Raw genomic sequence first — 16,230 nt, forward strand, 5'->3', positions numbered from 1 at the left:
TGATTTCTAGGTCAGGCTTTGCAAAGGCAGCCCCTCATCTACACCTGCCTCTTGCTCAAACTGAGCTCACACAGACCTCAGTCCCTCAGGGCTGCCCAACCAGTCCATGTAAAGACAGCTACAAAGAAAGGGTCTGGGAGCAACCCCCTGTATTTCTGGCAGAATCTCATTCCTGTTCTGAATTCAGATTCACTGCCTGATTGCAGCATATCACTCTTTAGAGCTGGCTGTCCGAATTCCTATTCTGTTGCCAGTTTGCTACATTTCAGGAGTAGATTTTGATGTACTACTTAAGGCTTTCAACATAGATATTCATAACAAAACAATATTAAACCACAAAATTGCATCAGAGAAAGATAATCAGGTTTTCCTATGCATCCTTATGAATAAATAAGCTTTTCTTCCCTCTAAAGAGTTCTAGCTACAGGTTTATATATCACTGTCATGATCAGTAGTTACACAATGAGCCTTATCTTTGTTTCTTGCTTCTTTTTCCTAGCCATGCCTTCACAATAAATGTCCATTTGTTGCTTTCATCAGCTCATTTTCTTATGTCTTCATTTCACCATCACTTCCCACCTTAGAAATCTATTTTCTTTAAACAGGAAAATGTTGCATGTGTTGATACTTTTTACCTGTCAGCTGTCTGAGGGCACAGGTGCTTTTATTTCCCTCTTTCCTTCCTGGAAAGGTTCTGTGCACACTTTGTGCATTAGTTGGCAAGGAGTGAGGCTTTTATCTTTTTGAGAAAGAATTCCTAGGCTGAAGAGTTCTATGTGTGGGTACAGTAAAGCTATTACCTGTGTGTACATAAGGGCCCACTTATGGATAGAAGTGGTTTTTTACACTGTTTCTCTGTACTGATATGTCTGGGATGTGTGAATAACATCTTAGCACTCAGATACATGTTGAGAATAAATAGAACTTAAATTAGTTTCATTTTCACTTCAGTGGCTGAGATAGTATTGTAAGAGACACTAAGGAATTGCATGAATACATACAGGGTTTAAAAAGTGGCTAAAAATATAAGGGCTATAGAGAAACCAACATCCTTTTTCTTTTCTTTTGTGATGACCCAATACTATTTGCCATTTGCTAATAATGCCTAACAAATCTCAGCATGAGGAAGGGGATTCAGGCTGACAGAATTCCCTGTGTTCTTAGACTGAACAAACTCCCACTTACCTACAGGTGGGGAGGAAGCTGAAACAAAGGATTAGCTAAGAGAAAAGTCTTTGTTTCTTAATTGATACACATGAAACAAAAGATTTTGACACAGTACATATGGAAATGCACAACGTTGCTTTCAAAGGGCACTTTCTGAATATAGCTGCAGTTTGTGGGAAAAATATGATGTGAGAACATTCAGATGTCTTTCCTCTGTAAAATTTGTTATTCAATGTGCTCAGGGATCAAAGTGTGGCAAAAACTATACAGAATAATGCTTCAAAAATGGAAGGGCAAAGGATCCAAATTAGAGATAGTCCATGACAAAAGAAAAAAAGAAAAAATAATCATAAAGGGAGCTTCACATCTACTGAGATATGCATCAAGCAGACACCCATCATAACTTTCAAAGACAGTATTATTCCTGCAACTCCCAGCTCCCAACCCAATTATTCAGCAGCACGGTTACAATATCTGTTCTTGTCCTTTGCAGAACAGCTGATTTTAATGTATAATACTCGAGGAACAACAATTAGAAATTGTGAAAAGTAGGGAAGAAACACTTGCAGATAATGGACAGTTACATCCCTGGGCCAATAACCACATGAAATACAGACTGAATCCTTGTAACTGCATTTGATGTTTGTCCAGTGTCTGTTTCTCTGTCTCTGATTATATTTCTCTCTTGTGTATACTGCATTCAAGTTCAGTGACATAATAACAGATTTAAACCCACTGAAATAATAACAATACAGGTAAACAAGTACCTAGAACTAGAAAGGTTTAAAGATTCTTATTAATTTTCTATTTGAGGTCCGTTATATCGCAAGAGTTTCTTACATTTTGAAAATATCTAAACTGTACTAAAACTAGTAATACAATGGCTGTGCCTACCAGTGTGTAAGAATCACCAGTGTGTCAGAAGGGATTCTCTTGTCCAAGATAAGTATAGGAATCACTGTCTGAGAAAAGGCAACCTTAGAGGGTGCTCAGCCCAAACTGAGCTGAACTCAGTTTGGGCTGGCTTCTGAGTTATTTCCTCTGGAACTGGCTTCTGAGTTATTTCCTCTGAAAACTGATACTGTTTTTTCAATAAATTTGTTACCCTTTCAATAAATCAGTTACCTTAGCCATGTTATTTTAGAAAGCCCTGTACAAGCTTCTGCCAAGAAAGAGGGGTTTGAGCATGACATTAACTTGTATAAGATATGTCTAGAGCAGAATGAAGGTATTTTTTGAGCAAAGAAGAGGTACAATGGACTGAGTTGGTATACATTCATCCTAGAAATATTTAAGAGGAACCAAAAAACTACTTTTATCAGTATTTTCCTCAGTCAGTATTCTGGAAAACAAAGTACATAGGAAGTAATTGTGGCATAATTAGTCAAATGGGTTTCTCTGGGTAAAAGCAGACATGTTTGATAATCTAATAAGTACTGTCTTGTAAGGGTCTGCTATCAGTTTTCTTAAATACTTGGAATTCTTGATGTTTATTTTCTGTGAGAATTCTCACAAGTTTTTATTAAAAGGAGAATTTTATCCCAATAACAAAAAGTTGTTAGAAACTCTGGAAATGATTTTGATATGAGGAAATCCTTGTTGCATCTCCCATGCCCTTGCTTAGAGAGGCCCTTGTGTGTGTGAGCTCTCCCAGATGCACAACAGCTTGTCAGCCTTCCTGCAGCCAGCGCTGTCAATTTGAGTCACAGTGATCCCTCCTGCACGGATTATCTTAAAATAGCACACTATAAATGAAACCTTGCAGCTCCCACAAACACCCAGGTGTTTGGAGGGGCAGGATGGCCAGAGGAGAGTTGTTAAACTGGCCCAGAGAACTGGTGTCCCTGGTTGGTATTGTCACTGTGTGCACACACTTGCAGCAACACAGCTCGTGTGATCTGCTAAATCCCTAGAAAAATGCAGGGGTGGCTGGTCCTGCTGCTGTCCTTCTTAGACTAAATGATAAACAGGACAGGAAAAATAGAGACTGGAGGGAGAAGCTCAAAGAAAGGAGAGAGATCAATCTAAGCCCTTGTTGGCAGACAGCCATGCTGCCTTCACCTTGCCAAATTGCCACCTCCTGCCATAAGGGCCTCCCCTCTTTTCTCTTCCTGCCTCTCCTGCAGTGAGTCACTCCTGCAGACATTATCTTACTTATTCTGTTAGATAATGAAAGACAGTGTGTATTTTCATATTCTATTTTTCTGGTTAGCATTATGTAGGGTACTAAATTACTTACTCTTGCTTTTCCAGATTTGTAAACATTATTCTCACACCTTTTAAAATAGACATCTATTGCTGTAATTAAGAACATGTTGTGTTTGCACACAAGAATGGTATGGGTTACAGGAAAAAAAATAGCTGTTCTTTTGCAGTGACACAAAAACAATTTTCTTCATTTAAACTCGGGTTGGTTTAGTAGGGTTTTAATGACCTGAAGCTGGCACTATTAACAGTATATCTTTATTTAAAAGGCTACAGGAAGATTATATTGGGTTGCAGAAGTATTGTATTTGTGCAGAAGCTGATTATTTAAGCCAGGGAGTAATGAAATGTGAAACTGATGATGCCATGTATTCTCTTCAGTCCCTATAAATGATTATAGAAATCAAAGAATTGGTCACAGTGAATATATTAAAAAAAACACAACAATTTTCCAGTGACAAGAGATTCTAAACTAAAGATTTGTAATCTCCCATGTCACAGCAAAGAAAACATGAGAAGTAGATGGGCTGAGGTGCATAACCTAGACTAGTACTGGGAAGAGCAGAGCTTAGAAACTCATGAATCATGTACTGGAATACTGATGGAACTGGAATCTGATGGGACTTTTCCTTTTAGATTTGTTCTGCAGTTGAGTTGCTCCTTTGGGAGACCTGTGTGCTTTGGCATCAGGGTGACTGAACACTAGAGAGATTTAAAACACTCTGGGTTCCCTTGAGCTGCTTGGAGCCTTACTGTTCCTCTGTGGGAACCTTGCACTAACAGATGAGGAGTCTAAATGAGCTGAAAATGTCTTGGCTGTTATTAAACCACGCCAAGAGAGGGAGATCAAAATCTCAGACATTGCCACCTACACCTTCCTCCCAATTCTAATAGCTGCCTCAGTGCTTTTCTGTGGCTCTCTCTACAGAGTTGCCTGGTCTTTGCTTACTTTTGCTTTTGTGCCTTTTATCATCTGGTGTACCAGAGCTCTCCCAGGTGACACATTCCAGCCCCAGTCCCGGGATGTGACAGCCACGCTGTATCTAACCCTGGGCTGCTGGGCTCAGACACTTGACAGCATTTAAAACATTGCTCTTGCTCTGAAAACTCTGGGAGGAGTTCAGTGTAGATGAAGGTTACTAGACTGATAACTGGAGAGTGATAAATTAAATAGGAATGCTATTTCTTCTTTGTACTGTGAAACAAGTTTGGGGTTTTTTTGCAGCAGATATTTTAAGTTGAAGCTCCATGGGTTCTCAGACAAAATATTAAGCTCATCTTTTAAAGTCTTTAATTCTAAAAGATAGGATAAATCCTTGTTCAAGGAACCATGTTATAAGGAGAAAGTTGGCACTGAACTGAGGCTTACTGTGAAGCACCTTCAGATGTCGTGGAGAAGTGAATTTGACTTTGCAGTTGTGTTACTTTTAAGATTATCTGAGAGGATTATTTGTATTTCTGGCAAAGCTCTGGGAAGCATATAATACATGTAGAGTGGAGTAAACTCGAGATCCTGTTAATCATGTACTTAGTATCTATGTTTTTAGGACAGCACATACTTGTGTGATTTTGGCCCATCATTTGCGATCTGTTCGAGGATTCCTGAGAATAAAAAAGCTACATATAAATTTAAGATAATATTATCAGCTGAAGCTCTGCCAGCTTCCATAGACAGATGTAGATAAACAGATACTGTGAACCACTTTGTGGTTTTAATCTTAGAAAATAATAATTGCAAAAAATAAAAAGAACCTGTCTTGAATTTTATAGTTGCTCTATGTCCTAGATGCTCATTTAGCATTTTTTTTTCAAGGTACCTGATTTAGATGAGGAAAGAAATCATAATAAATTAAGTCCACCATTTTACAGAATATACTGCTTTTTGGGTTAAAGAATGTGAACTAAAATTGCATTCTGGATATACAGTTGCTATGAACTGGAATTCTAGTGTTAACAAACCAAGAAAAATTCTAAAACTGCATCTTTGTAACAAAACCTTCAAATGGTATAGGTGTACTTGAACAAACTATATCAGTGAGAATGGCACCAGTGAGAAAATCTTTAATGATCTCACCAAGTAAAGTATGGAGGTGGGTGTAACTTACTGTGTCAGCACGATAGCCACAGCATCATTTAGGACACTCTCTCCAAACAGGAGTGTGTACAAATCTGTATCCACATTCAGCTCATGGAAAATAGCAAGGACTGTCACTGTATGGAAAGAAAGCAAAGTGAGTTGGTATTTTCATATTCCTCTGGCAGTTCAAGAAATAAAGCTATGTTAGAATACAGGTTTGAGAAGATCAGTCCTATACATTGCCTGAGTGGATAACAATGAGTTAAGAAGGATCAACTGGAAAACATAAGATCCTTAAATTCATAAAGTCTATGAGTTTTGCTGCTGCAGCTGAGTTAGGAAGAAGCTTTCCCTCTCACACAGAGAATCCTACAGAAATGAAAATGTCACAGCATGTGCATGAAGCACTGTGATCTTGTGACCACGGAGGAATAAGTGTGCTGAAAAGAGTTGGGTTTGCTGTGGATTTTGTGTGTGATGAGCAGGGGTCTGCCTGTTTAAGAAGGATATAATAACACTTATCCATCTGTTACACATGTTCACTAAGGGATGTGCAGAGTGCCCACCCTGTCCTGCCTCACACAGCAAGGATGTGGCTCATGGTAGCCAGGAAGCCTCTGACCCAGACCAGGATATTTGACACCTACAACCCATTCTAAGGCTCCTTCAGCATACCAGTAATTAAAGTTCCTTCTTTCTCCCCGAGTTATACCCTATATTTGATTTTCAGTTCACCAGTGCAATAGAAAAAAATAGAGTGTGGTGAATTTAAATTGAAGGTGAGCAAATGATTTGGACACACATCATCAGGAGTATTTAGACATTTGGTTCCTATTCAGGCAATTAAATCCTGTAGATATTAACTTAGGCCTTCTCTGTTTTTCCCTCTTCCCTGCAGACAGGGGATCACAGTCCTTCCTATGGTCTATTTTGCCCTTCATAACCTCCAGCTGAAGAAGGCTGTCTGTGTTCTGTGTATGTCTTATTTGAATTCTTATTATTCTTACAATTTTCTCTTTGCATGGACAAAGCAGGACTTTCTCATTTCAAACAGAATTTAATGTAATTACTTGTCTGGTTAAAAATTGCATGGTAACTCACTGCTTCACTGGTGCTCATTCTAGTACATAATTGTGCAGTTGACTCAGTCCTTATAGCCCAGGAATCCTAAAGATTAGGAGTGCCTCTGGGATGCCATGTTCACATCTGACATTTTAGAAATAAAAATAATATACTTTTACATTCACATGACTGCTGATAATTCATACAAGAGCAAGACCAGCTTTGTCTTAATGACATTTCTTGGAACTTTAAAAGCATTGCTGCTAAGATTTTCTAAATGGCACTTAAATATCTATGTAATCTCAAAATCAGTTTATAAATCCAAAATAGATTCTCAGTTCTCCTGTGAGATTTTATGTTAAAGTGATCTCTGTTGATGTGTTATCTCTGAAGCATTTTGGAAGTGTTATTCTACAGAAGACAATTTAGGAGATGTGTGTAGCTGAACATTTGCTGATATAGCTATATTTAAATTAGCTAGTTATATTTAACCATCCTGGTAACCTCACCCATCTACTCCCACTGCAGTTATAATTTAAACTAGGAAAAGAGTTCTTTCCCCAGAATAGCTCAAAGGTGTAGGCAGAAGCTTTATTGACAAAAGATATTTTCTTGGTTCACCAACATCTATATTCAGGTTTTTGCCTGATTAGCAATGCTGACTTAATGTACTAAATGTGGACTCAGTTTAGTCTCCTGCTCTCTAATGTCATTGGCATAAAAACAGACTTGTTTTCTAAAACTATTTGCCACTTTCAGCTTTTGCTTATTAGCTAATTAGTTTGAGCTCTCGTTAATAGTCCCTGTGATAATGATAGAAGGAAAAGAAAACAGTAATCAAAGTCAGTGTACTGCTGGGGTGTGTGTGGAGCAGGCCAAGCCAATTAGACAGATGCCTACACATTCCTCTCCTTCCTCCTGCCTCCTAAATAAACAACTTTCTTTTCTTGCTTTCTCTCCCAACTCTACCCCAAAAATGTTACTTTAAACCTTTCAAATGAAATCAAAATAATAAAGCAAGCAGCGCACTAATGCATAAATTGCCTCTTTTGGGAGAAACTCCCCGGCTTACCCAGTTCCCAGAAAGTATCTTCCATTTCAAATGTTTTTCCATTTCCAGGGGAGGTTATTGGATCTTCTTTACCTGTCCCTGACTGAAGGGTCCTGGTCTCTGCTCTGTCCCTCTGCTTGTCTGGCCCAAAGCAGAGCAAACCTCAGCCCCACCTCTGCTGACAGATATTTATCTGATTTGTTTTCAAAGAACTGAAATGATGCTTGTTCCATGAAACTCAAGGGAGTCTAACTTGCTCTTCAGTATTCATACAATTTATAAATGCAATTATTCCTGAATCATGTCTAACCCAAATCTCCCCTCCTGCTTTTCAAGTCTGCAATTTCCATTCCTAGCCTAATGAGAGACAAAAATTTGTCATATTTATTCTGATTTTCTTTCAGTAGAATTTGTCTATTCAAAGACTCATTTCAGACATCTCCTCCCTAAAATGACTCACTTCATCTTTAGAAATGTTTTCTTGCCCTCTAATCAGCTCATATCTTTCCTGAAATACCTAAAACCACATCCCAGTAATGTAGTTGACACTTGCTGTCAAGAAATAGAATGAAAAAATGCTGTAGAACATGTTAATAAATCCTGTTTTCCTTTTTTTTTCCTGTGTATTGGTACTCACAACTCATTTTCATAGGTTGTAAACTTGAAATCATTTTCAGAAGTGAATGCTCACTTCTTATCTGCTGTCTATGGAGATGCTTTTTTTCAAGTGTAGCATTTATCCTTGTCTATTTTAAATCATTACAGGAATCATACTGAATTCTAACCATGCCTTTCAAAGTGTTTGCAATCTCCTTTCAGCAGAATATTGTACCATAAAGAAACACCCTCTGTTGCATTAGCCAACTCATTAATGAAAACTATAAATAGTGTCTGCACAAAAACAGAGATCTGCAGGATCTTCAGCACATCCACCCTTTTAAGAGCTCCAGGAAACTTTTTCACCTTGTTTTGACCTCCACTGTCTAGGCACTTCCCCATGACCACATTTGCCTTCATAAATTATGAGAATCTCTGGGCATAGGTCAGAATGGCCGCATCAAAGGGGATGTGCTACTCTGCCAAGGAAGAAAGTCAATTTAAGTTACCTCTGGACAAAATAATGCTCTAGGAATAGTCATCATGTCCAAGGAAGTCACATCATGTTTTGTCAAACAGATGACTTTAAAACTCAAGTGAAATAAATTAAAAATTATCAGTAACACGTCCAGTCTGTGAGAACTTTGATATCTAAGTCAAGGGTGTAGATGCTGCACTGCAGTCAGCTTGGCCCCTGGCTTTCTGAAGGCACTGCTGAGCAACAGTGAGTAGGGCTTGGTTCTGTGTGGTAACTACTTAAAGACTCTAATAATTCATTAGATACAACATGTATTACAAAGATACCAAACTACTTTTCTTTAAAGTACTCAGCATCTCTTGTTCAGTGTAAGCAAATGAGGACAGAAAAAGAGGTGGGTAAGGAACTGGCTGGAAGGACAGGTCATGGGGGAGCACCGACACCTTTTGTGGCAGTAGAAAACTGACACCAACAGAAATAACATGTGCCAGAGCTGCTGACTCAGAAAGGGTTGTGAACTTCAGTTAAAAATTCAGTGATGGGAAGCAGGAAATAGTGAGGCATCTAAGATTTTCACAGATTTTATTTATGCCGACAAAAGTCTGATTCACTTCTTCCCTGACTTCATGGGCTGAGGTAACATCTGTCACATGCTAAGCCCAACATGATTTCGGTTGTACCCCAGTCATAAGAAGTGTCTGTGAAGCTGCTTTGTGAAAGGTATCTTTGGACAAATGTAGAAACCAATTGGCTTGTTATAGATGCCTGTAAAAAGCAGATATTGTGGGACTACTACAACATATAACTGAAATATCACCAAACTACAACAATCCCTATGCTAACTGTATCCAGTGCTACTTTGCAGTTACTTTTAAAAGAATAAGGAAACAAAAAAATAAATTACACCATTATATAAAGTACTGGTATTATGTGACTAGAGCTATTAATATCTTTCATAGCTCATGGGCCTAAATTCTTTTAGGAGTGCAGTATCAAATGAGAAGAAAATATGATTAGAGAAATCTTTTATTTCCTATTGACTTTGTCTAAAAATAAATATTCCAATTTGAATTATAGACTCCTTTCCCTATTAATAAGTCACAGCATTCACAGACTGGTTCAGTGGTGAATAAGAAGAAAGAAGACATATATTTTAATTTAAAACACATTTATAAACTGTCTTACATAAAGAGTGTTTGAAATGCAATACCTTGTTGTATTTATACATTATGTTTCTTAATGCAAAATCCTTCAATTTTATGAGAAACAGAAACTGCTCTTTCTGATAAATATCCAATTTTATCAATAACAAGAGCAGTGCAACCCACAGCTCCAGTTCAGCTGTAACCATAGTAACTTCAAAAAGGGAAGAGCCTTGTGATTGTCAATGTGACCAAAGGTAAGCGAGTTCATATAGCTCAGAAATAGCTGTGCTTCAGGAAAACCTGTGAAGGTAAATCAGTTTTCTATACTTGAAACCTCAAAAATTGGAAAAGAAAACAAAAGGAAAGGCTAAAGGTATGTGGATAGGAAGGTGGCTGCCCAGAAGGTGTTACTAGCAGCAGCCCTGGAGGCTGCCCGAGTTGCGCTGTGTGTGTATTTTTGGTGCTGGGGCAGAGGTGCCATCCTTACCCCCCTGGGCCAGGTCTGTGCTGTTCCCTTAGAGCCATAGGGACAGCTGGGCCCCCAAGCCCTGTGGGCAGTGTCACTGTGCAGGTCCCTGGTGGGCAGGCACCCAGAGCTGGGGCTCCACAGCAGCACCTTCCCCACTCCCTCTGCTGCTCCAGAGCAGGGGCACCTGTGTGAGCGCAGAGCTCAGCGAGGAACTGCCCTGCCACCTCTGAAGGGAGCCCAGAAACACTCCCAGGGTCAGGGCACACCAGAAACCAAGTCCCAGTGCTAACATAAGGAAACCCTTTCGACAGTGAAACAGGGAAATCTGTGCTGGTTTATGCAGATGAAACAATAAGACATGATTTCCTTGACAATGTGATGAATTATGCCTATTGATCAGAAGAAAGAAAAATGTAAATACTGGTGTCATGTTTTAAATCAAGAATAATAAAGGGATAATTTGGGAATTTAGAAATTGTATTTCTTAAAATCTAACCTCTCACCTGAAGTCTTAAAGTGAGAAACTTTCTCTACTGAAAATGATAAATTCTTGGAAGGAGATGTTCTCTGTAAGATGAATTATTTTGTCGAGAGTGACCTTGTTTTGTCCCTGAAGTTTCTAACTGTCCTTTCTAGAGACATGAAAGTTTTTTGAGGCATCACAAAGTATTGTTGATATTTAAGGGTCACAGTCTATAATGGAAAACACAGTTCCAAGTATATCCAGTCCTAAATTAATTTATTAATCTTAGTTCAAGTGCTAGTTTTCTATGTAAGAGAACACACAGCACATAAGAGCAATTCTCCTGAATTATTTTTATGCCAAAATATCTAGATTTAAAATCTTCAGATAAACTTCAGAACTAAAACCTGCAGTGTGCTGTGACATTATTTCCTTCTTCTTAACAATAGTAGAAAATTTTACCTGGCATATGTTTGTTTACTACCTTGAATCTTTGTTTAAAATCTTTGTTTAACATGTAAACACCAACCAGTCATCTTTACTATCACGAATAAGGAGCTCAATCCAACCAACTTCTGTCAAGTCAACAAATCAGTTTTTAGCATCTTTTGAGACTTAATTGCTTTCCATAGCCAAGGGAAATTAAACCTCTTTTTGAAATGAGTTCATAATCCTACACAGTGAAGAATTAAATGAAAAATCATGTAGCAAATCTGACAGGAATTTTATTATTTCATCTTAAGACCAATTTATTGTTGATAACACTAACAACATTTTAGTAAAGTTTTCTTTAAAGAACCCAAAATGAACCCTAGTTATCACAGATAAAATCTTTATACTGATTATTTTATGCCCTAATATGTATCAGTCCTCCAGGGAACCATATTTGAACTGATTTTGGAATGCCAGTGAATTCTTTACACACTTGGGATTATGATTCACTAGCAAATCCTAAAACACAATGAAATATTTTCAGCAGTGTCAACCAGTTAATTAATGAAAAACTTAATTCAAAATTCTCTTAAGTCTTTGAGGGGTTGAAATTTATGGATAAGATTAGTGAACACATGAAACAACTTATAATATTGTGAATTGATAGCAGAGGGAGCAAGACTGAACATTAAAAAACTCTTGGATGTGCACAGACTATATAAGCAGAGAACTAATTAGAAACAATATTAATCAATGATAGTTTGTCACACTAAAAATAGTTTTCTCAACTGCAACTTTAGCTTTTTAAGCCTGTTTTAAACTCTGGGAAAAGTAATCCTTGTAACTTATTCCTTACAGTGCAAGAGGAGCTTCTGTTTTGTTGATTTTTTTCCCTCTTGATTGTTCTAGATTAATCAGTGGTGATTTAATACTCTTATAATCAAAATCAGCGCATTTGTCTTATACATTACTCATCATAAGTCAACATTTGTGAAACTAAATAGTCTTGGACTGGGAAATGGGAAAAGAAACTAAGCCAGCTGCAAAACCCTATTCATAGCACTATCAAGAAATATACTTGGAAATTGTAAGGATGCTTTTATTCCATAAGCAGTTTATTTTCCTAGGTTTTCCTTGTGCTTCCAACTTCTGTGTTTTTCTCTTGCTCTGAGGCTAGGCTTCAATCATGTCCTGAATCTTATTAATATAGCTGGGTGATTGAAGAAGTGGCAGCATATTGGATGTGTGGATTAATTTGAGAATAGCAATTTCATGCAGCTTTTACAGTAACTTGCAACAACTGGTTTTGTGGAAACAAATTGTTTTATACTGTACTTTTAAGCTGTCAGAATGATAAATCACAAGCCCAAAATATTTTGTTAAATATTGAGACTTCATTTAAAGACTGAAAAAAATGTGTAGAACAATATTGCTTTTTCTCATTTCTTTTAAAAGCCAGGAATTTGAAAGCTTTATTCCTAAGTCTCTCAGAGAAGCTTCTCAAGGGTAGTTTTTTAACTCTAACGCAGAATTTCACACGCATCACAAAATGTTTTCTGTTCTGTCTCCTTTAACAGCTCAGCTGAAAATTTTGCAAAAATACATTACACCCTTGCAGATTTTGTATTTTGTCTTAGCAGATAATCTCTAAAAAAAATCTGTTCAGTTTCTCCCTTACTGTGTTCCCACAGCTGCAATAGCAATACTTTTAATATTGGAGTACTCTTATTGACATTTTCAACATAACAAAACCTGGACAAATCTATGGAAGCTAGGCTAGCTTTGAGATTAGACTGTTTTAATTAGAAGGCAGGACTAGAAGACTTCCAGACATCCCTCCAAATCGAAATGATTCTGTAATTCTTTGATTCCAAAATTGACTGAGTCTGCTTCCCAGACTTTGCTATTTACTGTAACTTTGGGCTTTAAATCTTACATCTGCAAATCCAAGTCAATTTTTTGGTATCTGGTTTTTTGGAGTTGTATTTATCATGAACACCCCATTGGTATCACATAAACAATATTTATATGGCCAAATTGGAACACTCCATTCCCCATATCTTTAAAGGGGGTTAGGTCACACATGGATGTGAGGTTGTGATTATTATCTGTGAGGCTCCAGCAATTCTCATATCAGCAAGCAACAGGTGGTGTCCTGAAGATCAGAGAACATTTTCCCAATCTTTTCAGCAACCTTAATTATAAAGTTTGTGATCTCAACCTAGGAAAACCAGCTACTAAAAAGCCACAAGGGATCTCGGGAGCTGACCGGGACTTTGATTGACTTATGATTATCAGAATATCAGGTATTTAACAGCTAAGGGAAGGAAAAAAACCCCAAGAACAGAGACTTAAAACATTTCTATGGCATATACAGTTCTTATTTACTCTTCTGACTTTTGAAAAAGTAATTTGTTTGAAATGGTTACCTGGATCTGTGGCAGACATCAGCGATCCAAAAAATAAGCAGTCAGTGAAGTGGAATTCCCATTGCTTTAACTGGCCCATGTGTACCATGGCTTTCACAAAGCCATACATTATCAACCTGTCAGGGCAAGGATAAGACTGGTATTCAGACAGAGTATGTCATATTTGTGTTTAATTTACAGTATTAAATAGGTTCTTATTCTCTTTAGCTTCTTTTCAATTAATGTATCACATGAATACTGAACATAAACTGGTATCATATAAAAATTCTATTTCCCGTTCAACTGTCAAATATTGTATTGAAATGTCAGAGACAATTCTAAATCAAAGGTTTTCTGGGTAATTTTCATCTGCTGCTAGCAGAGAACAATGGTTTGGGCTGTTTATTTTTCAAAAGGAAAGATAAGGTAAGCTTAAGAAGACATTATTAAGATAAATTTGTCTAATGTAGAACATTTAAACAAAGGCAGTTCTACTATCAGCTCTGTGGCTTGCTCTGTATTTCTAAATGAATTGTGTTATTCTATCAGCTTTTATATGTTAGCAGCACTCAAAGTTCCACATAAGGTCTCTAAGTGAGCATATTTAACAACTCACAGTGACAGTGGGCCAACAAAGTCACATTTCAAAATGCACTGCTACAGCCTCACTAGTTTCACAGGAAATGTTATCTCTGGTTTATGTAACTAGACAGTGCTCTCTGAGATGAGCATTCCAATTAGAATCTTGAAATAACTCAGAAAAAAAGAGATTGACTTGTTGTTAGAACCTGTTGCAGATTTTTACAATGTTATTTATGTTCAGTCTAGTTTAATTACCCCATTTCATTCAATGCCTGTTCCATAAACACACACATTGACAACTGTGCTCTTCTAACTTCAGGCTCTAAACCAATCATTTAGACAAGTCCCATGCATGCTCATCCTGAGCTAGGTTTTGCCTTCAGCTTTTCTCCTAAGGAGCTCCTGAAGCCACAGGAACACCGACCCGAGGGACAGATAAAGTGCAATTAACAAACAGCCTGAGAGTTAATTACAAATCGCTTTCAGATACTTCACCAAGCTCGCTGTGCTGCACAAGGAGAGAAGCAGAGAGGTCACCACAGCCTTCCCCAGTGGCCCTGAGTATTTGTGTAGATATTTACAGAAGTTCTCTAGCAAACAGCTCACCAGCAATCACCCTACACCACTGTATGCAGCCCTGGGTCTCCTTGATTGATGAGCTCACTTTCTCTCCCTTCCCAAAGAATAATGATTCAAGACCTTGCAGTGAACTTAGTCTTCTTATCCCCAGAAAAATTTGTCAGCTTTAAGGAATGAGTCCTTCAAAACCTGACTGTGGTGCTGCTCTCCTAATTTTCAATTGTATCCAAAGCCACAGTAATGGAAGTGAGCACAGCCAGGTCTTTTGGAAATAATTGCCTAAACCTACTTGCAGGTTTGACCAGAGATACTCTTCTCCCTCATTTAAAAATATTTTAAAATAGTAAATAAAAATAAGTTCTAACTATTTGGCAAATTTAATACTGATAATTCTACATATTGAAAAGATGGATCCCAGTGGATACCTGATCTCCCAGTGGTAGTGATATTACACATCATCCAGTAGTACTCAACACAGCTGTTCTTGCTGGAAACCCAAGAAGGAAAGCCACCCCAAAGACAGAAGGACATTAATCCCAAGGAAATGTTCTGCACTGATGGTACTACTGCTATTATAAAGTAGAATTGGAAAAAAATAGTCTTATTGATTTTTTGAGCTGCTGTCACTTAATATGATTCATTTAGTATATTTTTAGCAAGTTTACACCAAATTTCAGTAAACCGGATTGCTTTTTTAATCAAATATCAATTTATGTCCAAAAATTTAATAAATGTTTATTAGTAAGCTGTAAATAAATCAAAGCATCAGTGACTCTGAATTTCCTGTGGAATGTTCCTGTCCCATGGGAACATGTTCCCACCCAGTGCTCACTGCTGACACAGAGCAGGCTATTGACACCAATGGAGTTAAGATAAAAAGCTTTGAATCTGTTGAGTAGGATAGCACTTCTATTTCCAATTCCCGTCTGTGAAATCATCTTTTTTACTGATAGAGGATGCTAAGCTTCATTTTTCATTGTTTTAGAATTTCAGAATGAGATCTTCAGGGCAGTGTAAAGGAAACAGAACTTGAGTGGCAAATCAGTGTAACCCTGATTTTCAATGTGGCTTTGAAAATCTTAATTTTAAAATAATACTGCAAAATAATTTTATTTTATACACTTTCTGAAAACATTTTTTAAAATCTATATTGCAAATCCCTTGGTAAAATTGTTGCCTCTTAAAATGTGGGATCTTTTTATCTGTGTTCTAAATGATCCTCATCTGATAATTTTATAGAGTTAGAGCTACTTTCTGTATAAGCTTGGATTTTGCATTAATACTGTGAACTGTGCATCATTTAGAGCATTCTACCACAGGAGATAGTGTCCCTTCATTCTCCCCAAATGAAGCAGTGAGGATGATTCTGTGGAACAAAAAGAATGAGGCACAGAGCTGGGCAAGGACTTAGGAGAGGAGACTTCTGTCGAAAATCTGAGTCCTCAGAGCTGCTGCCTCAGGTCCCTGCTGCACTTTGATCCACAAAGCCTCTTAACTCCCAGGAGGTTTTCTGGG

General features: G+C 37.6%; 1 protein-coding gene across 1 annotated transcript in view; it reads right to left on the minus strand.

The window, feature by feature from the left end:
* Window positions 1-16,230, minus strand: part of SLC9A9 (solute carrier family 9 member A9) — a gene marked incomplete at its 3' end in the record, with an annotated part of 169,038 nt that overhangs the window by 117,068 nt on the left and 35,740 nt on the right. The window contains exons 5-6 of the mRNA XM_084212186.1: window positions 13,576-13,691; window positions 5,478-5,583 (exon numbers count right to left, since the gene is read on the minus strand). Coding sequence (XP_084068312.1) covers window positions 5,478-5,583; window positions 13,576-13,691 — 222 coding nt within the window. The remainder of the gene's footprint in view (window positions 1-5,477; window positions 5,584-13,575; window positions 13,692-16,230) is intronic.

This window comes from Fringilla coelebs (genome assembly GCF_963513975.1).
Source record: "Fringilla coelebs genome assembly, chromosome: 10".
In the NCBI taxonomy this organism is placed as follows: Eukaryota; Metazoa; Chordata; class Aves; order Passeriformes; family Fringillidae; genus Fringilla; species Fringilla coelebs.